Here is a 25,000-nt window from a genome sequence, read left to right on the forward strand (position 1 = left end):
AGTTTGGCCAGATAAACATACTTGCAGAAAACCGCCAATTTTAAGTTGATCGTTGATCTATTGTGGTGATGTTGATTTTTAAAACTTCTATTTTGTATGAATAATGAAAAAAATCACAGTAAGTGAAACTTCAAACCTATACTTTTCAAGAGAGTTGTACAGTATCTGGAAGGTTGTTATCCACTGCTTCATTATTATTCGTACATTATAAATCTCGTAAAGTAAAATCTTATCCAATCCCATTTCATTCCCCAGAAACTACTCGCAAATCCTGCTGGAAAAGCACAAGGCCAGCATCGAGCAGTTGATCCACCGCGACCGGAATCATCCCAGTGTGATAATGTGGTCGATCGCGAACGAACCTCGCACCGCTTTGTTTGCGGCGGATGCCTACTTCGAAGCCGTTGCCAAATACACACGCCGGCTGGATCCCACACGTCCGGTGACGGCAGCCATCGCCGTTGGAGTTAACGATGATCGAGCGGTAAGTCGGATGGCGGAATCAGGTTCGCAGTTTCTACTGCCGTTGAAGTCTCAAGAATGCGTGCAAAAAATGTCGACAAAAAAGTTTCGCAGCCGGTAGGATTCGAACCTACGCTCCCAGAGGGAATCTGATTTCGAGTCAGACGCCTTAACCACTCGGCCACGACTGCTTGCGAAAGCGGGGTGCTCAAAGCGCTACTGGTCATTTAGGGTTCATTACGAATGGAATGAATGCGTGTATATTTTAGTTCCGTCTCTTTTGTTCATTCGTAGGCAAAGCATCTCGACATTATCAGCTTCAACCGCTACAACGGATGGTATTCGAACGCAGGTAAACTGAATATGATAACGAATCGGGTGATTGAGGAGGCCCAAGCGTGGAATAGCAAACATAACAAACCCGTTTTGATGTCCGAATACGGTGCCGATACGATGGAGGGACTACACATGGTGATTATATTTTCCCCGCTTGCACCCATTCTAATAAGAAACCCCATTCATAACCACAGTTGATTCATTCCCATTTCCCGCCCATAGCTGCCGGCCTACATTTGGTCCGAGGACTACCAGTCGCAGGTCTTCAGCCGGCACTTCCGCGCCTTCGACAACCTCCGGAAGCAGCACTTCTTCATCGGGGAGTTCGTGTGGAACTTTGCCGATTTCAAGACGGCACAGAGTAAGGACCGCGGTCGGCACCCCCGGGACGAAACCCAGGATAATCCCATTCATTTTCGTCTTACAGCGTACACCCGCGTGGGGGGCAACAAGAAGGGCATCTTCACGCGTAACCGGCAGCCGAAGGCCGCTGCCTATTTGCTGAGGCAGCGCTATCACGCTCTGGCCGAAGAGCTGGACAAGAGCACACTGCCGGACGATCTCTTCCTCTACACGGCCGAGGACAAACAATCGAACCGCGGCACCAAATTCGAACTGTGAACCAAAATTCCCACCGTGCAAGCGCCGTGTGCTCAGGAACTTCTACAAACGCGCGTTGATGCATTGTTGGCTTTACACTTTTACCAGTAGGAATCTTACGCAATGAGTATTTGTTTCGTATTGTTACATATTTGTACAAAGTTTTATTTAGCTAAATAATAAAGAAAATTTTGCGATGGTGAGTCTTTTAAAATATCACGTTTTGTCATTCATTTCGGCGTCTGGTTTCACCACTTTCATGCACTCGTCAGCGAACTCGACAAACAGCGGTTCCATCATACCCACTCGGACGGCCTTCATCCCGTTTTGGGCGCTGTCGATCTCTTGGAGCAGTTTCCGCAAGTGAGGGTTGTACAGAAGGTCTTTAAGCGATTCCGAATGCCCTTTGGAAAATGATTTGAATTAGATTAGTCGCATTTTCGAGCATAAAGTGATTCATACTTAGTTGTTCTAGTTTTTCCGGGTCAACTGTGTCTACGGTAGCAAAGAGCGGCTCCTTCGAAGGTTTGTGATGATCGCTTGTTGATTGGTCACGAATCGGCGCGCATGGAGTCTCCTGGTGCTTTTTATAGCATTGTAGCGAGCAGCTGCGAGAAGATTAAAGTAAAATATTCACGGAAAACCAAAACAAAATTTTAATTTGTTTCTGAAACACAGAATTTAAAAACGTTTCGATGAACACCCTAAGTAGGGTACATATTAGGTATTTATAATTATTATAACAATGGTTCATTGTTATAATAATTATAAATGTTTTCCAAAACATTTGATTTAATTTTGCACTTACTATGGAATTTCACAAGTTTTGCACTTATACTTTTTCTCATTTGTATCACAAACACCACAAATAGGCACCATATTTACTGCCAAATGCTGCCAGCTCGCAGATATATCGTGAATCAAATTTAAAGATTTCTTTTTCCAACCACGCCGGATTTAAGCTTTCTCGTGTTTATGTTTTGGTCTTGATTTTTTACTCCTAGTCAACAGATGAACCCATGTGATGAATTAAATGAATTGCATTAACAATACACAGTTGATCTGGATTTCATCATGAAATGTTTCCGCTTCAGTAGGAATTGAAATCACGTCAAAAATAAACCACTCAAGATGTCAGGTTAGGACGGTGCTTATTAGTAATCCTACATTCTTTATTACACCAACGAACCTAACTTCAAAATGACTGACAATTTACAGGTCATTTTGACAGATGTAGCATGAGCATACAAAGGACGGCAACAAGATCGATAAAGTAGAATATACGATCCGTCTTTTTCGTGCATGTGTGTGGTCTGTCAAAATGACCTCAGAAGTGTCAAACATTTTCATGGCTAGCTTTGTTGGTGTAATAAATAATTATAGAGATCTGCGGAGGCGGCCATTGTGAGCCAATCGTGCAGAGAAAACTGTCAAAGTGTGAGCCAAATGAACATGCTTATCGTTCGTAGGAAGTCGTCGTTTGAACGGTATTGCAATCGGAACTAAATAAATTAAAATTATTTTTAATATCGAGATATCGGCGGCATATGTATGTTTAGTAAAAAGATAAAAAATATTAATTCTGCTTTCAAAAGCTCATGCTTATGACGACACTTTTGTTGCTGCACTTGTCGAAAAAAGTTTTGTAATGAATTTCAGATTTCTTCGATTGCACCGCTATTTCCGCTATTACAAAATTTTGAAAAAAAAAAAATTCTACCATAATTAGAAACTGTAAACAAAACAACTTGAACCACAACGAAGTCACGCACAAAGTTTGAACATCTAGCTTTGTAGCAAGTGTTGGCAGCTGTTGTATTATCGTCGCACCACCAAATCGAAGTCGTCGCTAGAAGCACATGCGAAGTTGCAGCTGCGAAGTAAATTCGAATCTATTTTTTCTGTTGCGCATCATTAAGCTAATTAAGACCAACAATATGCACTAATCCAAATTGAGTTGCGACATTTCTAAGTAGGTTAAAAATCAATTTTCGCACGTTCGATCACTTTGTATTTCGACCAAAAGCATAATACACAAAACAAACAGCGTTGCCGAATCGATGTATGTAACTTCCGCTCATCTCTATGTAGAGGATTTCTAAACGAACCTAACCTCAAAATGACTGACAATTTACAGGTCATTTTGACAGATGTAGCATGAGCATAAAAACGACGGCAACAAGATCGATAAAGTAGAATATATGATCCGTCTTTTTCGTGCATGTGTGTGGTCTGTCAAAATGACCTCAGAAGTGTCAAACATTTTCATGGCTAGCTTTGTTGGTGTAATAAAGAATAACCAAATGTGAGATCAAATGACATCATCGAGCAACGTTGAAATATATCATACCCCTGCACATATGCAGTCGAATAGTAAACTGTGGTAATTTATCGCCGAATGTTTCATGTGATTGCCTCCAGGGGTCTCCCCGGTGGGTTCTATAAATAGATACCCCAAGGAAGCGCGAACACACAAACACAGCTAACATCAATCTGGAAAACTGTGTGTAGAGAACAAGGCAGTGGAGTAAATTTTAATGTTTACTTTAGCAGCACTGTTGTGAGCAGTCGTAACTGAAGCTCGGGTTTATTTGCAGTTCTAATAGTGCTTTTGTTTGATATCTTGTGTTAATAATTGACAAGTGAAACAATTCAAACAAGTTTTACCAATATTAATCATCTTTTGGCATTAGGGTCATTTTTTATCCAACCCGTACACTACGTCAGCGAGCTGTTTCCAACGTGATGCAAAAGGAAGGTTAAAATGTTGCCTGCAAATCCCAGCGTTACCAAACAAATCGGTGGAAGTTCGACTGACGGAAGAAAGCTTTCCTCGACACACTTGAATGGGCGAGAAGGACGGAACGCAAACAAACACGCTCTATCTTGCTTGGTGTTGTACGGTGCAGCAGCTTGACACTTTCATACCGCGCTTCATCTTCTGGGGACAGGAACACTGGAAGGGGTAACTGGCTTCATATAAGGCATCTGGCAACCATGTTTTCACCGCCCCAGTGGCCTAATGGACAAGGCACCGGCCTCCTAAGCCGGGGATTGTGGGTTCGAGTCCCATCTGGGGTAACCGCCTATCTTTTTTACCGACGGTGCTGTGTTGTATAACATCTAGTTCCTGAAGTAAATTGTTCGAAAATTTATAAATTTGGATTTTGGTGCGGAAATTACGCGCAGCGGCCAATCACTGCCTAGAGCAAAACGTGCACAGTATGCGTTGGGCGGGACAGCTCCTGGCTAATAAATAGGGTATGTGTGCCATCAGAAATCTCATGCTCCCATTTTCATCCTATTCGAAAACAAGCGATTACGGCACCGATTGATTCCGTTCTTTTTGTTTTCATGCGTGCTCACTTCTAACAAAAAAATACAAAAATAAGAAACAAAACAAACAGCGCTTCAATCCTTTGTTTTTCGTGGGATGAAAATGGGAGTCACATGCTTAATAAGGGAACCAATACCCTATTGTGCCGTTTTTCTTTCCGATACAGTTCTAACCTGAGATCACAATTTCAATCCCAACCCTACATCGGTTTCGCTTGTAACAAAGTTTGTTTTACGTTTGTTTGCAAATTTTCAGCTAATCCTGTTCCAACCCAGGTTAAAAAAAGAAAACTGCTTTGTTTCCTGATTTTCACCGTCCACCGAAGCATTGTAGTATGTCATGAGTTTTCGTACAACAACTAACTGTCACAAAGACGAGAGGTGGAGATCAAGGTGGAGATACGGTTTGTATGTGGTGTTTATTCATTACACCAACAAAGCCATGAAAATGTTTAACATTTCTCAGGTCATTTTGATAGACCACAAACATGCACAAAAAAGACGGAATATATATATTCCACTTTATCGATTTCATTGCACCAACGAACCTAACCTCAAAACGACTGACAATTCTCAGGTCATTTTGACAGATGTAACATGTGCAAGAAAAGGACGGCAAGAAGGTCGGTAAAGTAGATGATATTTTTTTGTCTTTTTCGTGCATGTGTATAATCTGTCAAAATGACCTGAGGTTAAGTTTAGTGGTGTATACCCAAGTAACCACGAAGCTGTATATAAGTGCATCAATTTGGCCATATATTTATATTTAAAATTGTGTAAATAATGCTGCACTACTTTAAACACATCATTGAAGCAATATTAAAGTCGAAAAGGGCCCCACTAAAATTAAATTAGTGCCACATATTGCAGCACGTTGACAGCCATTGCTAAAGTGACATAAATGCATGTGCTGTACATTTGCATTAGCACAGTTTAATACGTGCAACACGAAAAACCAAAACAAAAATCTATTTTTAGCACCGTTTCGTTATCGACGGTACTAATGCCCCCCACATGAATGTTTTTACCCATTTTTTTTGTTGCCGAGTCGGGAGTCGAACCAGAAGTGTTGAAGACCGATAGATGAGTTCCATACGCGCTGGTGCCGTAGACCGTTTCTGCTACAGTGGTAACAAGAGATATTTCTACACTAAAAGGAAACTGTTCTTCTGCACCAACCATTGCAGTAGAGGGCAAAACGACTATGGCATACATATGTAATAGAATCCCTGTAATCACATTCTGATAAATCACTGATAAATACATAATGCATTCTAGAAGATATTTAACAAATATAAGAAAATTAAAACACCCTTCATACACTGCTCATAACATTATGTTAATTGCGGTTTCCATCATTATTGGCATGCCAAGGGCTGAAAGTCTCTTTAATAAAGATAAATCAATCAGTCAATCATTATTGGCATGTGATCATCAGAAAAGAGAAAAGGTCATCCCTAAAATGGTTTTGCTGAAGAAAGTCGTCGATCGGTGGTTCAAACGAGGATTAAGTTGGTCGGGAATCGAACCAGAAGTGTTGAAGACCGCTATAGTTGACCGTGAAGTTGTTAGCTCTTCTTGATTTCATTTGTTTACCATTAGAGTCAAGCTTTTATAATTGTATTGTTAGAGCAACCTTTGCTAGTTTGTACATTGCATTTATACAGTTTCTGCAGTGTTGAATTATTGAATTATCATATATCACCCTTTAATGCACCCTAATACAAAGAAAAAATGTAATGCATCAAAACATTGATAATGCCAATCTAAAGGATTATTGCATGATAAGTGTGAAATTACAGCATTTCGCATTGCAAAGGTTGATATGCAGTCTAATTCGTGCAATGATATAATGCTTGTCGTTACTTGGGTATTCTTCATTACACCAACAAAGCTAGACATGAAAATGTTGGACATTTCTCAGGTCATTTTAACAGACCACACACAAGCATGAAAAAGACGATCATATATTCTATTTTATCGATCTGTCACAATAGATCTAAAAGCTGGTAGCAGTGACTTATATACCCAACAAGGAATAAAAAAAAAATATCGATCTTGTATCCGTCCTTTTCATGCTCAAGTTAAATCAGTCAAAATGACCTGAGAATTGTCAGTCATTTTAAGGTTAGGTTCGTTGGTGTAATAAAGAATTAACTAATGCCCGGAAGCAGAAGGCTTCCGACAAGTTGATTCGTTATGGACCGGAGTACGGATCGTCATCTAGAGCCTTTTCCGATGAAGAGGAGGAAATGCTGCAGAATTATGCGTTAAAGGCATTAAGCAAACTTAATCACGGACTTACTCCAATTGGTGGCCGGAAACTAGTTTAACCTAGAGTTTAACAGTTTGCATTTGCAAATGATAAACCAATCGCAGTAAAATGGGTAAACGGTTTAGCTTATTTCGAGTTACCACTCGCTATGGATCCATGCTATGGATCCATGCGCCGGCGCAAATGTTTGGCGCTCGAGAAAGCACAGGCACCAAGTTTGAGTCGCGCTACCAGCTTCAACAAAGCACAATGTTGCTCAATTTTTCGACAATCTGCGAACGGTTCAAGCACGGTACAACTTTGAGGTGTTACGATGGCAACCACTGCACTCTAATTGCCCCCACTTAGTTCGACCCCACTGCGCAAGGTGCGCCTATGAACACTTTGACATTTGGCATTTCCTGTTTATCGTATCACAAACGAAGTAAAGTGAATACACGTTTTTATTAGTTCTCTCGTTTATTAAACCGCGTTTATCATTATTTCTGCCTCTGGCTCATCCGAAAACCACTTCAGGTTGTGGGCCCAAGTCGCGTTTGTCCGAAGTAGTAATCGGTTTCGTCGGGCGTGATGCAGGAGGAAAAATCGGTGTTGTTGTTGCCGCTGTTCGACGGCTCAAACTTCTCGGCGTGGAAGTTCCGCATGTAGATTCTCCTGGAGGAGCACGAGCTCCTGGAGTGCGTGCAGACAAACATCGCGGATGTGATGGAGCTGCAGGAGCAACCGAACGACCGGCCAGAGGAGAAGGAAGCGAAGGGTAAAGCCTTGGAGAAGCGGGTCAAGAAGGATCGCCGCTGCAAATCGTTGCTGGTGTCGAGGATACACGACTCGCAGTTGGAGTACATCCACGACAAGGAATCGCCGAAGGACATCTGGGACGCTCTCCATTGGGTGTTTGAGCGCCGGAGCATTGCCAGCCGGATGCACCTAAAGCGGCAAATGCTATCGATGCGGTTTGAAGGAGGAAAGCTACAGCAGCACTTTCTGCTGTTTGACAAGTTGGTCCGGGAGTACCGTGCTACGGGTGCGGCTTTGGACGACTTGGATGGTGTGTGCCATCTGCTGCTCACACTGGGATCGTCATATTCCGGTGTTGTGACGGCACTGGAGACCATGCCGGAGGAGAACCTGTCCCTCGAATTCGTCAAGTGTCGGCTCCTCGACGAGGAGACGAAGAGGAAAGGGATGGAACTATCGACTCCTTCGGAATCGGATGCAGCGTTTTACGGGACGAAGCCGGCCAGGAAGCTGAAATGTTTCGGATGCAAGAAGGAAGGCCACAAGCTGGCGGACTGCCCGGAGAAGAAACACAAGCAGGATCGGAAGCAGAAGCAAAACTCGAAGGCAAATGTGGCGGAATCTGGCGAACGGAAGAGCGTTTGTTTCGTCAGCGTCCGTGGTGCGAACCTGCCGGAGGAGAACCGAACACAGTGGTTCATCGACTCTGGAGCTACGGATCGTCTGGTGCGCGAGAAGGAGTTATTTTCGGAGCTGCATCGTTTGAAGAAGCCCATCGAGATTGCGGTGGCAAAAGATGGGGAAACGATCCGAGCGGAATACTCCGGTATAGTAAAGGTAGTATCCGACGTGCAAGGTAAGCAAATTGACTGTACGATAAGGGATGCACTGTATGTGCCACAACTACGTTGCAATTTGTTCTCGGTGCTACGAGTTGAGCAGGCCGGCATGCGCGTTGTGTTCGAGGCGGGTAAAGTGAACATCTACAGTGGTTCCGAAATAGTCGCGTGCGGTTCGCTGCAAATGCCTCGATGTTGTCGTGCGGTCGAATACGAAAAGACTTCGAAATTTTGCACCGCCGGTTCGGACATTTGAACGAGCAAAGCCTGAAGTGTCTAGTGCGGAACGAAATGGTGACGGGACTGAAAATGAACATTACGGGCGCGGCAAGTGAAAGCGTCGTTTGCGAATCTTGCGTCGTGGGCAAGCAAACGCGAAAGCCTTTCTCGTCGCGTGAAGGCCGCAAGTCGTCGCGAGTGTTGGAACTTGTGCACACTGACGTGTGTGGTCCGGTGACCCCGGTCGGACTTGACGGAAAGAAATACTTTGTGACGTTCATCGACGACTGGAGCCACTTCACGGTGGTCTATCTATTGGAATCGAAAGACGAAGTCGCGGAGTGTTTCGAGGAGTACGAGGCGTTCGTCACTGCGAAATTCGAGAGACCGATCTCTCGACTGAAGTGCGATAACGGTGGCGAATATCGGGGAAAGCGCTTTAAGAAGTTCTGCAAGGGTAAAGGAATCCAGATTGAGTGGACGGTTCCATACACGCCAGAACAGAACGGGCTGAGCGAGCGTATGAACCGGACGCTTGTCGAGAAGGCGCGGGCGATGCTGGACGATTCGGCTATCGACCGGAAGTTTTGGGGACAAGCTGTACTGACGGCGGCGTACTTGACAAACAGGAGTCCAACGTCGGCGCTTGAGACGAACCAAACTCCCTATGAGTTGTGGGAATCGAAAAAGCCGGATGTATCGAACATTCGTGTTTTTGGCTGCGATGCATATGTCCACGTTCCGAAAGAGCTTCGGCGAAAGCTTGATGCTAAAGCGTGGAAGGGCACTTTCGTCGGATACTCGCACAACGGGTATCGCGTCTGGGATCCTGTAAAGAGAACGATCGTTACAGCGCGAGATGTAGACTTTGCAGAAAGCGGACATCAGAAGCTGGAGAAGAACGTACCTGTCAGCAACGAGCAGTTGATGGAAGTTTCGTCGAGCATCCGAGAAGCGGAAGACGATGAGCGCTGTGTTGAAGACGTGGCTGGAGAGGTTCAATCGGACGACGAGTTCAATAGCTTCGTTGAAGATGAGGAAGAAGTCCAGGCATCGTCCGGTGCTCAAGCTAGAGATGGGCGGCCACAGCGAACACGATCGGCACCTGCATGGCACAAGGATTTTGACGTGGAGTACGCTAGCTTCGCGCTGAATGCCATGAACTTCGTAGAGGACATCCCGAATTCGATTGCTGAGCTGAAGAAGCGTGATGACTGGCAGAAATGGAAGGCCGCGATGGACGAAGAGATGAGCTCCATGGTGCGGAACAACACCTGGACGCTGGTCAAGCTTCCTCCAGGGCGGAAGGCGATCACAAGCAAGTGGGTCTTCAAAGTGAAGCGCGGCGGAGCGGAGAAGGAAGATCGCTGCAAGGCGAGACTCGTGGCGAGGGGCTTCACGCAGAAGCAAGGTTTCGATTACACCGATACGTACTCCCCAGTGGCGAAACTGGATACGCTTCGTACGGTGCTAGCGTTGGCCAACGAGAATCGGATGTTCGTTCACACCATGGACGTGAAAACCGCATTTTTGAACGGTGAGTTAGCTGAGGAGATCTATATGACCCAGCCGGAGGAGTTTCAGCAGGGGAACGGATTGGTCTGTCGGCTGCATCGATCAATTTACGGCTTGAAACAGGCGTCGCGGGCGTGGAACGACAGATTCCATAGTTTCATCAGCAAGTTGGGATTCGTTCGAAGTTCCAATGATTTCTGCCTGTATACGCGAGGAGCTGGGAAGGAGATGATGATTCTGGTCATCTATGTCGACGACATTTTGCTGGCCAGTTCGTCTCTGCAAATCCTGGAAGCGGTAAAGCGGAAATTAGCTGCAGAGTTCGAAATGACGGATGAGGGCGAGATCAAACAGTTCCTAGGTATGCGGATTGATCGTGACAGGAACGCAGGTGTTTTGAAAATCAGTCAACGTGACTACTTTGATGGGCTACTGCGGCGTTTCGGAATGATGGACTGCAAACCAATTTCGACGCCGATGGAGAACCGGCTGAAGCTGCAGAAGGGTGACGAGAAGCAAAGGACATCGAAACCTTACCGTGAGCTGGTCGGGTGTTTAACATACGCGTCTATCACGACGAGGCCGGATCTGGCTGCGGCTGTAAACTTTTTCAGTCAGTTTCAGTCGTGTCCGAATGAAAAGCACTGGAATCATCTGAAGCGGATTCTCCGTTATATCAAGGGGACATTGGACGTCGGTCTGGTGTATAAGGTGGAGGAGAATGAACCGTTGCTGCAGGTATTCTGTGACGCGGACTGGGCGAACGATCATACCGATCGTCGTTCGGTTTCTGGCTACGTGGTGAAGCTGTATGGAAGTACTGTTGGTTGGATTACGAGAAAGCAACAGACCGTATCATTGTCGTCTACGGAAGCGGAACTAGCGGCATTGTGCACTGCTGCGTGCCACACGTTGTGAATGGTGCGCATACTGGAAGATCTTGGAGTGCGGTTGGACGGTGGTGTTCCAATATACGAGGACAACCAGTCAACGATTAGAATTGCTGAGGATGGCCGAGACTACAAGAGGCTGAAGCATGTGGATACCAAGTTCCACTTTCTTCGAGAGTTGGTGCAGCAAGGCAAGATAGACATCAGGTTTGTGCGTTCTGCAGAGCAACAGGCGGACCTGATGACCAAGGGTCTGCCGGCGGCTGTCTTCAAGGGTCTTCGCTCCAAGTTGGGACTGGAGGTGTGCTGTGTTTGAGCAGGGGTGTTAAGATGGCAACCACTGAACTCTAATTGCCCCCACTTAGTTCGACCCCACTGCGCAAGGTGCGCCTATGAACACTTTGACATTTGGCATTTCCTGTTTATCATAACACAAACGAAGTTAAGTGAATACACGTTTTTATTAGCTCTCTCGTTTATTAAACCGCGTTTATCATTATTTCTGCCTCTGGCTCATCCGAAAACCTCTTCATGAGGCAATCGACATCTGGAATTTGGATGAAACTGGCGTGACTACTGTCAATGATCCCACAAAGATAGTGGCTGCCATTAGACTGTTTGTCATTATGCCAAATATTTGCTTCGTTAAACTTTGCCAAATATTTGATCCTGTGTGATCAAATATATTTGTCACAGTAGCCGATAGTCAAATGTTTGACACATACACATTGGATCAAAAAACGTAAAACAACAACCGTAACCGAACTTCAGAATTCAACGGTACGATTTCTAGTAACGAGTGCAGCAGGGTTACCATATTGTTCACACATGAAAAGAGTACATTCAAGAATTCTGATAAAAGAGTACAAAAGAGTACAGTCATCGTGAAAATATTGATCTTTTTTTTCGATTAATTTGACACTCTTGAAGTTTTTGATGTTTAAATTATGTTAATCATACTTGACACCTAAAGGTAGGTAAATTTTCTAACGAAGTGAAAAACTAAAGTTATGTCTACTTAATACATCACTGGATAGTTATTACAGCAGTTCCAATATCACATTTTTTCAGTATTCATGCCAACTATTAACCAATCTAAATAATTGTGTGTTAATAATTTGTTTTCAAATTCCTTTCGTTAAGAATGAGCGAGAACTGTAATTTCGTGCAATAGGTTTCGTATTAAGACTTTTTTTTATCTTTTTTTGTGAAACGAACCTAGTGTAATGGTTAAAACACGTGACGCTTTCGCCGAAGACCTAGGATCGAATCTCAATCCCGAAAAACTCGCAAAATATGAGTTCTCTCTTCGGAAGGGCTAGAATCTCGTTTACAGATTACAAACTTCTTTAAGGACAAACGTCATAAAATCCCACTTCAACAATGCATCAAAACTTCAGATGCACAAATCTCAAGAAGCAAGCTTCAAACAACATTGCATTTTATTATTCTGTTCTTGCTCACTTGTAATAAGCCTGAAATAAAAAGATCAAGTGCGCTGGTTTTGTTTACGAAGAGATTTGTGCGCTAGAAATTGTGAGTAGGTGCCAAAGTCAGCCATTGTGGCGGCCATTTTGGGATTCTTACAAGTCTGTCCTTAAAGAACTCAATGGAAAATGTAACTCACTGCTTCGTTCAAGACAGTTTAAAAAATTGAGCCTGCTTTCAAAAGCTAACATATTACAGAAACAAAATACTTTCGTTATTATTTACTCTTCCGATTATTGCACGTCAAAGTGAAGCCATTTTTGCAAAGCAAATTAATAAACGACAATTTTAACAACATTTTTCAGCAAGGAGCAAATCATAATCTGAATAATTTGGTGTGATTTCGATGGAAGAAAGGGAAAATAAAGATGGCCTTTCTTCTGCAGATTAGACTTATCGGTAATTTGTAGCACACTGATTTTTTTACTACTTGTAAGGTTATTTTTATTGATATGTATATTTTATCAGAAAATTTTAAAAAAAAATTCAAAGGAAAGTAATTTTTCAAAAAAAAGAGTACAATTGGGCCCATTTTACCAAAAAGAATAGTACGCCGAATTTTTTGCTGTAAAAGAGTACATGTACTCTTAAAAGAGTACGTCTGGTAACCCTAGAGTGCAGGCACTTTACTGGCAATCAATCCAAACTTTTATGGTTTATACCGTCGGGGATGTACTGCATCATGATGTCCTTCAGTCCAATGCGAGAGTCTTACTTCTAGTAGGAAGAAATCAGCTCCTTGGAGGATGGCGTAAACCTGGGCAACATGATTACCACCGGAAACGCGGATCCGGATGTAGCACCGACGATCATCCCGAGCAGAAGAGAATAACAATCGCATAACAAAATGCGTTATTTTGGCAGAATAACTGAGTAATGAAATAAGTTATTTTAATGTTATTAGCTAATTCGGTTTTGAACTGGAAACATAATATATACTCGTGTTTCATAAGCGGAAAAATATCAAATATCATAACAAAAAATGTATCTGGAAGACCAATTTAATAACATGTTTTGTTTGTTTCAATAACAACTTAATAATTATGATTTTAGAAAATATTTCAATAACAAATTTTGATATTCAAAAGTTATTGATAACAAACCAAAAGCAATGTTTTTTGGACCACCCGTCAAATAGAGTTATCTCAATTGCGAATTATTAAAAATGAGTCTAACTATTTTTGAGGAACTACTAATCCACCAAGTATTACAACGCTCTGAGATATTCCATGGAATGTATACGACTATATGTAACTGGATACAAAAAATGATAAAAAAACGGGACATAATTGTCGAAGTGTTTATAGAATAATTAGCTGACAAGAATAATAATTAGAATAATTAGATAATATGCACGGAATGCAGTAAAGAACGTAAATCTCCAATGTTGTAGTTACAATTTACGGGCCGGGAAGGCGCGACGCGGAAATTTGCACGCAAAGGAATAACAATCAATCATAAGGAGCTGTCAAATCGTATGGGAAATCCGCGTCGCGTCGCGTGACGCGTCCACTCTGGCCGTACGCTTGGGGAGGATCGCGTCACCAACCCCGGTGGTAGCTTTGGTCTTAGGTTGACAGGTAAGGGATTGAAAGTCAGCAAGAGAAACGATGAAGCTAATGTGTTGATATGACTATAAAACTTCTAAAACTATTTTCAATTTCATAAATCGTAGAATAATAACACAGACAAACAGACGTAACACTTAGAACAAATTTCATTAAAAACATCATCATGAAAACGTAATCACCCAATGCTAAACGTACTGTGTTTGGCCGGACCGCCACTAGATAGCGGTAGTGAGCAAACGTCAAACAGGAGCAAAAGCGATACCAGCGCCGCTAGTGGTCAATCGATCTACTACTGATTTTTTGAATCAACCGTTAAAAAGGTGATTGATGGGAGGCGATAAGAGTGTGACATCTGTTTCTCTGTGATAATAAGTTCGAGCTACCAATCTAAGCTAACGCGTTCTAGTGGTTCGTAAGTGAATTAAATTTAGTTAGCCACTCTTCAGGTACAACATGCAATTTCGGATACTGAATTAGATCGACAATCGACATACCTACTTGCTCTGAACTTCAGGGAACCTAGAGCGCAGCCCCAGTTATAACCTACATATTTAAACATAAAGGTACACCTAATTCATTTTGTAAATATGCAAAAAAATAATAAAAAAAGCTTTAAGCCTTAAGAATCCTATTTGAAAACAGAAATCAACTGCGATTGCCCGATAAGTCGTGATACGATCTCGACATCTAAGGTACGGCTAAAAATGTAAGTTCTTCATTCTCTTTCCTCCAGATTATTAATTATTAATTTCGGTTTGTTTGAAAGAAGTTGAAACTCCACCCACTACTATGGTCTTCCGGAAAATAGGGGATCGGTTCAACAGAATATTTGCAACAGAATAATAAGAACCGAGATCAACGGCAATGACCTCAGAAAACTAAAAGGACTTGCAGTTGGAAACTCGGTACGTTGAACAGCCGATCTCGCAACTTCAATGGAAGAGGTAATCATACCATCTACCAGAGCTGCGACAACACACATGAGCTGGACACAGCTTTCATCGTGATAAGCGATATGCAGAGGCGCGTGATCGGTTGATGACTGATCGACGAAGAATGTGTAGGCTGAGGATCGAGCGCCGATTCATCAGCTTCAGCATAATTAACGTGCACAGCTCTCACTCCGGGAGCACTGATGATACCAAGAACTCATTCTACACGCAGCTCTAACACGAGTACGACTGCTTCCCAAGCTACGACGTCAAGATCATCATTAGGAGACCTAAACGTCCAGAAAGGCTAGGATTAGGTATTCAGACCGACGAACGGAAAATTCAGCGCCCATCAGCTGACGAAAAAAAAAGGTCTACAATACATCGATTTTGCCGCCTCCTAAAATATGGCCCATACGTAGCACCTTTTCCTACCACAGCCTCCCTTATCCCTTACACCTGGAGTTTTTTTTTTTTTTTATCTGTATTAACGAGATTTTTAGCCCTAGGCTATTCATCTCGGGACCCACGCTTTACTTCCCTTCCGAAGGAAGAACTCACATTTTTTTGCGAGTTTGTCGGGAGTGGGATTCGATCCCAGGTCCTCGGCGTGATAGTCAAGTATTCTAACCATCACACCAGGTCCGCTCCACAACACACCTGGAGTTCTTCACAGCAGACGAAATCACAAATCGACCACGTTCTGATTGACGGACGGCACTTCTCCGATATTATCGAAGTCATGATCAATCGAGACGCCAACATCGACTCTAACTACTATCTGGTGATGATCAAACTGCGCCCAAAACTTTCCGTCATCAACAAAGTACGGTACCGGCGACCGCCACGGTATAACCTAGAGCGACTGAAACAACCGGATGTCACCTCAGCATACGCGTAGAATCTCGAGGCAGTGTTGCCAGACGAGGGCGAGCTCGATGTGGCCCCTCTACCTAGAGAACTGCTGGAGAACAGCAAAAGCAGCCATCAACGTTGCAGCCGAGAGCACTATTGGGTACGTGGAAAGAAGTCGACGAAACGAATGGTTCGACGAGAAGTGCAGAGCTATTTTGGAGGAGAAGAACGTAGCGCGGGTGGTAAGGGGCTGTTCATAAACCACGTAGACCAAAATAAGGAACCCGAGAGAATGCGAACATTTCAAACAAAAGTAGAAACAGAAGGCACGCTATTTCGAGAGAAGAAAACGACGTACGGAAGAAGTGAAGTACGAGCAAATGCAATTCTCTGTTCCTTGATTCTCAAGAAATACGAAAGCTCTACCATAAGCACAATGCATCCCGTAACGACATCGTGTCGCGAGCCGAAATCTGCAGGAATAAAGATGTGAGACACCTGACGGATGGACGTGAGATAATTGAAAGGTGGATGCAGCACTTCGATGAGCATCTGAATGGCGTAGAGAATATAGACACGGGAAATAAAGGCAACGAGGGAAACGACTACGTCAGTGCAGTAGAGGACGGAAATGATCCAACACCCACGCTGAAAAAAGTTCAGGATGCCATTCACCAGTTCAAAACTAACGAGGCAGCTGGCAACTGGAGGAGAGGGATCCCTATCCCAGGCCAGCCCCTTGCCCCTTAGACACTGACAAGACTGCACTACCATCCAATTATGCAACTCTTACCCATGGTAGGAAAACTACTAAAATTGGTTTCATCCTTGCACTGCGCTGGTCCAATTTGCCAATCTTGCACTCAATTTAGCCATATCTGACGTCAACTGTACAACCGAGCGTACTGTTCATGCGTAAGAATTTTTCGAACTAATTTTCGCTATTATTTTCTGGTATTCCACCTCTTTGCTTGCATCCATGAGTACCTTTTTGAAGGTGACAGATTGCTTGCTTTTACTGCTTCGTTCATAAGTACGATTACGCAAATGGGTAATCACTCGATGATCGAGAGCTCAATTTGGCAACCACATGCACGCGGTCAGTGGTCAGTCAGTGGTGGTCTTAAGCTTAGGTTTCGAAACGAGCACTTAGGCGAAACAATCACACCAAACCTTCCCAAATCATCGAGGCAAATTAGCTACCTCTGATGCTAACGAATTGCTGTTTTGCTTGCTTTGCTTCTCCGGCAGAATCAACAACTACAACGCGGAAAGCGAAAGTCGATTGGCAACATCATCATCATTGAGATCGTTTTCTGATGCATGCGTTCGAATATAGACGTATAACGTGGAATTCTTCTGTAATCGATAGGTAATTTATAATTACTACTCTAGAGTAGGTACAATTCCGATCGGTTGTTATGATTCGCGGAAGCACATTAGAGATAAAGATGATGTTGCAAACCATTTTGGGCGACTGGCTGGGCAACAAAGTAATCTATACGCTTGGGAAACGTGGGAAACACCATCATCGTTGCGTAAATGGGTGATGAAGTGTGATTCCATGCAGTGCGTGTATGAGCAACACATGGTAGTGTTTCAATGGCATCACTTTCTTGATGAGGAAGAATATCCGACGCGTGAACAATTAAAATTTGATACAAAAATTTTTAAATTTTGATCAATAACTATTTTGTTGATTATTCCATAAAGCCAGTTAATAGAGTAATTGTTTTTGTAGGTTGTTTCAGGATCGAACGCTGCGGTTCAACATCAAGCAGCTGCGTAACGTAGAAGTGGCTTAAGACTACGCGCAGCCGCTAGCAGTGGCCCTATCAACGGCTTGCGCAGCTACACTTGAAGATGACTGGAGAGACATTCGATCCACCAAAGGTAATACCACAGACAAACAGACGTCTTACTCTATCCACTTCTCATCGTTTCCCTTTTTAACGGACTTTTCAAATGTTTTGAAGTTCGCAAATCTCTCGCTCATGGCGCTCGCATTGTAACAGATTTTGCTCCTGTTTGACGTTTGCTCACTACCGCCATCTTCTCAGGGGGTTTGCGAAACACAGCGTAATTATAATTGGGCGGTTATACTTTAGCAACGATGATTTTAGGCGCACTTTGTTCCTAGCGGTACGTCTGTTTGTCTGTGGTAGTACCTCGGCTGCAGCACTAGGCTTCGCAACTCGGAATCACAGTAACGATTGGTACGACGGCGAATGTGAATAGTTGCAAAACGAGAAGGAAGCAGCATGGGCGGGAATGTTGCAACACCGTACGAAGGCGAATGAGGCACGTTATAGACAGACGCGGAACAGGCAGAACTCCGAACTTCCAGAGGAGAAGCGCCAGCAGGAAGAACGAGATCGCGAAGCGATGGAAGAGCTGTACCGCGCTAAGGATACACGGAAGTTCTACGAAAAGCTGAATCGGTCGCGCAGAGGCTTTGTGCCAAAAGTCGACATGTGACGAGATAATCACGGGAATCTGCTCGCTCATGCTCACGTGAGGTGGTTGAGAGTTTACGGCAGCATTACGATAAGCACCTAAATGGCGACGTTGCAAGCACCGAAGGTGGCGTGGTAACAGCTCTAGAAGCAGTGTTGAGAATACTCACTAGGGAAAAGTTATACTCACTTGCTTCTATCTTAGTCCAGAAGCATGCTATCAAAAAATGATGTTTGAAGGGCTTTTAGATCGTAATTCAATCTAAAAGTTTGCCGAATAAAGTGAAGGTCGCAGACGCATACCAAAACCGTGAAAGAGCTATGAGCACACGGTGAGTATAAATTACACGAATTTTACTCACCTCGTACTCACAGCTCTCTCACAACTTTGGTATGCGTCTGCGACCTTTACTTTATTTGGCAAACATTTAGATTAAACCACAATCTAAAAGCCCTTCAAACATCATTTTTTGATAGCATGCTTCTGGACTGAGATAGAAGCCAGTGAGTATCACTCTTGCAAGTGAGTATTCTCAACACTGTCTAGAAGTACTTGCGCAGAATAAAACACTGACTCTCTCTCTCTCTTCTTGGCGTAACGTCCTCATTGGGACAAAGCCTGCTTCTCAGCTTAGTGTTCTATGAGCACTTCCACAGTTATTAACTGAGAGCTTCCTCTGCCAATGACCATTTTGCATGCGTATATCGTGTGGCAGGCACGAATATACTCTATGCCCAAAGGAAGTCAAGGAAATTTCCTTTACGAAAAGATCCTGGACCGAGCGGGAATCGAACCCGTCACCCTCAGCAAGGTCATGCTGAATACCCGTGCGTTTACCGCCTCGGCTATGTGGGCCCTATCCACTGACCCTATCCTCCAAGAGATTAAGGAGAAGGTTGGTCGGTTGAAAAACAACATAGCCGCTGGAGGAGATCAATTATCAAGCGAGCTTCTAAAATACGGTGGAGAAACATTGGTGAGAGCACTACACTGGGTCATTACCCAGATTTGGGAGGAGGAAGTATTACCGGGGGAATGGATGGAAGGTATCGTGTGTCCCATCCCAATCAACAAAAAGGGTGACAAGTTGGATTACGGAAACTATCGTGCGATCACACTACTGGGTGTTGCTTACAAGATACTCTCTCAAATTTTATGCCGCCGTATATCACCCCAAGTAACCAAAAGTTCAGATAAAAGGGTACTTTATAAGCTAAGCAGCTTGTTCGAGGTTGCTCATTAGCCTTCTAAGCAGCTTCATTTTTAAGTAATTTTGGAACTTGAAAGTTCACATAAGCACGCTGGATAGCCTTCTAAAAGCAGCTTCTGACAGAACTTCGACAAAATTCATGCAAAAACAAAACTGTGTTGGTGGGTGGGGTTTATGATTTATATCTGGAAATTGCTTCTGATAATCATATTTTCGCACATGTCGCTGCTATGTAGATTTGAACTGGATCCTCCTGTGTGATAGCCTGCCGACTTACCGCTGCGCTGCTGAAGACACATGACAAAGTCAAGCTAACTTCACTACTGTACAAATGTGAAAAACTAGCTGCCGACAAAAAATCGATTCAGGTTAGGTTTTACCTGCTGCTAACTCAATCGCAATTGTAGTACTGTGGTAGAGCGTAGGGTTCTCACGCAGCGACTATCGGTTCGAATCCGATGGGCGGCAATTCTTTTTTTTTTTTGCTCAAGCTTAGTATTCATTGATTTGATAAATTCATATTTGTCTTTTTTTCGTTTATGCTTAAACAGTTGTTTTCTGTAAAAGAAATAAATTTAATCTTCATTGAAACACAATGCTACTGAACTGAACTTCTATGAACTTGAAAGTTCCGACAAAGTTCCGAGTAGCATCTTAAGCAGCTTTAAAGTTACGCGAAGTTCAGATAAAGTTCCGAATGGAACTTTCTGGCTGCTTAAAAGGCTAACAATGAGTCTTGCCGGAACTTGTGACTGAAGTTCCAGCAAGGCTCATCGTTAGCATCTTAAGCAGCCAGAAAGTTCCATTTGGAACTTTATCTGAACTTCGCGGAACTTGAAAGTGCATTTTGTCAAGGGAAGCGGAACTTTTGGTTACTTGGGACCGATTGCAAGAGAGTTCGTGGGGCAACATCAGGTTGGATTCATGAAGGAACGCGCCACAGCGGACCAGATGTTCGCCATCCGCCAGGTGTTGCAGAAGAAATTACTCGAATACAACGTGCCCACACATCACTTGTTCATCGATTTCAAATCCGCGTATGATACAATCAATCGGAGCCAGCTATGGCAGATTATGCACGAATACGGAATGCCGGATAAACTGATTCGATTGATCAAGGCTGTGGTGGATGCAGTTAGAATTGTAAATTAAACATTGTGATTTAATTATGTGTGTATTGAAAATAGCGTGCTGAATTGGACATCCCTAGCGAATCAGCGTGGAAACGTGGCGAACACGCAAAACTTAACGAAAGCTCGCTTCGAGCTTAAACGAGACAATGGAACGAGTCAAGATCGAGGCACGGACTGTGAATGTAGTGGTATAGTCAAAGAGGTTCGCGTGTTGGAAGGAATACAGATGAAAGACATTCTAGTAACCAAAGTTGTACCGATCGGATGTGTTTTTGAAATCATCCTTCGTTACGACAATGGTGCAGCCGGTAGGCGATTTCCTACAGATTGTCCAATTTAGTGGCAATTGTGAGCAGGCAAATAAGAAAAGGAGTAATTTGTATCGGTGTTCAGAGTGAAAGTTTGGCTAATGTGGAGTAGTAAAAAGTTGTAGTGCAGGATTCAGAAGAAAGGAATGGTGAACTGTTGGCAGGATGGAGGCTCCGGTGAATAGGTTTGAGTTTGAGCGAGGAAAGATGCTTGGAAATGTGGAACCGAAAAACAGATGAACGGTAGGCGAGTCGCTGCTTGGTAAAAAACAAGCAAAAAAAAGGGTATGGGAAATGTAAAGAACGATGAACGGAAAACAAGAAAAGAGTAACGAGATCCACTGGCAAAAAAAAGATAAGCCAAAAAGATGAGGCAAAAAAAATAGATGAGCCGATAATAAATAAAGAAGAGCAGTGAGATGGATTGGCAAAAAAATAGATAAGCCAAAAAGATGAGGCAAAAAAATAGATAAGCCGAAGAAAAGTGATGAAGAGTATTGAGATAGATTGGCAAAAAAATAGATAAGCCAAAAAGATAAGGCAAAAAAATAGATGAGCCAAAGGAAAGAGAAGGGTATTTAGATGCGTTGGAAAAAAAAAAATAGAAAGATGTTAAACGAAGACGGTGCTTGCTAAAAAAACAAACAAACAAAAAGGGGGAAAGCGAAAAAAAAAGACTGGAAAAAATGAAGAAACAAACGAAACATGAGAGAAATGTTTGAAACGCCTAGAAGAAGCAAACGAATGAACGGGAAGTGAGAAACGACTTTTGATACGAAAACAGGATTTAAACTGATTCGGGTTTGGATTGCATTAGGGTTTGAAATGTTTTCGATTTGCATGTAACATAAATTGAATTCGTGTTTAATATGAATTAGATTTCGGATGGTTTTGGATCAGATTTGGGTTGGAATTAGATTTGAAATGGATATGGATTGGATTTGAAATGGATTCGGATTGGATTTGGATGGGATTTAGAGTGGATATGCATTGGATTTGAATTGGATTTAGATTTGATTTGAATGGAATTGGGAATTGAATGGATTTGGATGACATCTGATTTGGATTGGACCTGGCTTGGATATGGACTAAATTTTGGTTGGATTTGGACTGAATATGGATAGGATTTGGAATTGTGTTTGGAATTACATTTGGATGTGATTTAGACTGAATTTAATTTGGATAGAGTTTCCATTGGATTTGGATTGGATTTGGATAGGATTAGCATTGGATTTGGATGGGATGTGAATTAGATTTTGATTGGATTTGGAATGTGTAGTGGGCAGGATTAGAATATTAATTCATGTTGTTAAATTTAGTTCTGTGTGTATCGAAAAAGATACATACGCACTATTTGTGACGTCCCTGAGCGAATCAGCGTGGAAACGGCATAAAATAGCAAAACTTAACGAAGGTTTGCTGCAACTGTCTGAAGCGAGACCATGAGCGGGACGGCACATTGAGCCGAACCCAATGCGAGAACGGCGACGCTAGTTCGGTGGCTTCGGCTTCGGTGGACAAGAAAGCTTCGATTTTAGCCGAGTCGATGGAAGAAAAAAAGCAGCGGAGCTCGGATGAAAACGAACAGGTCATTCTGGTTACCATTGCAGTAGCGACAAGATGTGATTTCTACTATCATCTTTCGTTACGACAATGGCGCAGCCGGTAGGACTACAGCACGGAGAACAAGCATACAATTGTGTCAAATTTGATAATTGCCGCACGAGAAAGCTATTAAATTTGACGCAAACGTATTCAAGCGCTCCAAGCTTAAAGAGTGAACCTAAATTTGAGGACCCCTCAAAGCATCCAAATGCAAAAGATTATCCTTAATTTTCTTAAAGTAAAAATTTAAAAAGCGGTTGTCATAAATAAAACTAGGTACCTTGAAAGTTTAGCAGTGTTCTTGTAAGAATTTAGAAGCACAATACGATTTTTAGTAAACTATGTAAGGACATTTTACAGGAGACACTCTTGGGAAAATCCTATTTACAGTTGCAGTTTATGAACAATTCCTATGATGATGATGATGATGATTGTGTACCCACCATCAGCGCAAGGATTACCTAAAGTGTCTCGAGTATACCAAAGTGGAGAATCCTTGTCGTTTTGACAGGTCTCCTGCTCGATTGGAACTATGGGGATGACACTAGATCGACTGTTCCAATTTTGACGTTTCTCCTCTTTGTTTTATCCAGGCTCGTTAGGATTACCTATGGCTGCAGAGTCATACCGGAACGGAATGATCTACCTGATGGTTTGTTGTAGCAGGGTAAGCTAAATTCACTGGAGACCTTCGGAAAACAACATGATAATTGTTATCTCGTGACAAAGTCTGGCCACCCCACGAACATTTGCCCGGAAACCAGTTCATTTAACTTCCTTAGGCTACCCCTCCGAAATCCCCATATATGTCATGTTCAAATATAAAAAGTAATAATAAGGAACGAACTCACCGGGTAATCCTGACCAGCTGGTTTTCTATGTTTGGCTTTGGTCTCAGCATGCAAACGGTCCAAACCATATAAAATGTGCACTCGTTCACACCACTCGCTGATTCTCCGATCGTCCATCGAAGAATCCGAAAAAAAATACATAAGCGATAATACCCGACGCACTGAAAAACAATCTCTTGCATACTAGCATTTCCGAATTCGGAATAACGACGAACACGAGCACCATGATGCGGGCAATGTGGTATCTTGCCACCGAACCATCGTCGATCGTTTACACAAAGTGCGAACAAAAAACACAAAGAAAAATACGAAAACGCGGGAACGACGAAATGCGGCATGTTTCAGCCTCCGCGCCCTGCTTGTCACTGACGACCGACGACCGTTCACTCTTCCATCAGCGTTCCACTCAAGTACGAACGAGAACACAAAGAAAAATGCAAAAACGAGGTAAAGACGAAATGCGGCATGTTTCAGCCTCCGCTCCCTGCTTGTCACTGACGACCGACAACCGTTCACTCTTCCATCATCGTTCCACTCAAGTACGAACGAAAACACTAGAAAAATGCAAAAACGCAGTAAAGACGAAATGCGGCACGTTTCAGCCTCCGCGCCCTGCTTGTCACTGACGACCGACGACCGTTCACTCTTCCATCAGCGTTCCACCCAAGTACGAACGAGAACACAAAGAAAAATACAAAAACGCGGTAAAGACGAAATGCGGCATGTTTCAGCCTCCGCTCCCTGCTTGTCACTGACGACCGACGACCGTTCACTCTTCCATCAGCGTTCCACCCAAGTGCGAACTAAAAACACAAGAAAAATGCAAAAATGCAGTAAAGACGAAATGCGGCATGTTTCAGCCTCCGCGCCCTGCTTGTCACTGCAGTTTATGAACAATTCCTATTAATATAAATTCCAAATTATGTTTAGCATGGTCCCTAAACAAAATCTTTCGTCGTTCAATGATGACTTTTCATCAAAGCCTTTCTCTAGAAATGGCACTTATGTTTCCCTAGAAATTTAGCACAAATTGTTTCAGGAATTCCAACAAAACTTCTGAAAACCCTTTACCAGATTAGGTAATTCCAAAAATAATTAATACGTGTAAAGAAAATGGAGTTGTAGTTTTTTTTTTCTTAAGCATGTGGCTCCCATTTTCATCCTACGAAAAACAAAGGATTGCAGCGTTGTTTGTTTTGTTTCTTATTTTTGTATTTTTTGTTAGAAGTGAGCACGCATGAAAACAGAAAGAACGGAATCAATCGGTGCCGCAATCGCTTGTTTTCGAATACGATTAATATGGGAGCATGAGATTACTGATGGCACACATACCCTAGATATAATTGTTAGGGTTCATTCAAATATTACTTGACAAAACAT

General features: G+C 42.9%; 2 protein-coding genes and 2 non-coding genes across 4 annotated transcripts; 2 read left to right on the top strand and 2 right to left on the bottom strand.

Annotated features, from left to right (window-relative positions):
• Positions 1-262: 262 nt before the first annotated feature.
• Positions 263-1,614, top strand: LOC109401664 (beta-glucuronidase; the record flags this gene model as incomplete). Its single annotated transcript, XM_062843658.1, is given in 4 exon segments — positions 263-484; positions 757-933; positions 1,021-1,159; positions 1,226-1,614. Coding segments are annotated over 4 exon segments (732 nt in total), but the record flags the coding sequence as incomplete, so codon positions are not given.
• On the bottom strand, positions 572-653 carry Trnas-cga (transfer RNA serine (anticodon CGA)). Its single transcript has one exon. It is a non-coding gene; the product is annotated as a tRNA-Ser (tRNA).
• LOC115268668 (zinc finger HIT domain-containing protein 3) lies at positions 1,527-2,364 on the bottom strand. The gene is made up of 3 exons (XM_062843659.1): positions 2,207-2,364; positions 1,861-2,006; positions 1,527-1,802 (listed from the first exon to the last, which is right to left on the bottom strand). Exons 1-3 carry the CDS (start codon positions 2,275-2,277, stop codon positions 1,615-1,617), a joined length of 405 nt encoding a protein of 134 aa, XP_062699643.1. The 5' UTR covers positions 2,278-2,364; the 3' UTR covers positions 1,527-1,614.
• Positions 2,365-4,406: 2,042 nt separating this feature from the next.
• Positions 4,407-4,479, top strand: Trnar-ccu (transfer RNA arginine (anticodon CCU)). Its single transcript has one exon. It is a non-coding gene; the product is annotated as a tRNA-Arg (tRNA).
• Positions 4,480-25,000: the final 20,521 nt, after the last annotated feature.

This window comes from Aedes albopictus, unplaced genomic scaffold, assembly GCF_035046485.1.
Source record: "Aedes albopictus strain Foshan unplaced genomic scaffold, AalbF5 HiC_scaffold_412, whole genome shotgun sequence".
Classification (NCBI taxonomy): Eukaryota; Metazoa; Arthropoda; class Insecta; order Diptera; family Culicidae; genus Aedes; species Aedes albopictus.

Bases quoted from the DNA above. Each gene is read 5' to 3' on its own strand.
- LOC115268668 (XM_062843659.1), bottom strand. From the start codon at position 2,277: ATGGTGCCTATTTGTGGTGTTTGTGATACAAATGAGAAAAAGTATAAG. The intron at 2,007-2,206 runs GTAAGTGCAAAA...ATCTTCTCGCAG, and splicing joins AAAACTTGTGAAATTCCATA to CTGCTCGCTACAATGCTATA. The intron at 1,803-1,860 runs GTATGAATCACT...CATTTTCCAAAG, and splicing joins GGAAAAACTAGAACAACTAA to GGCATTCGGAATCGCTTAAA.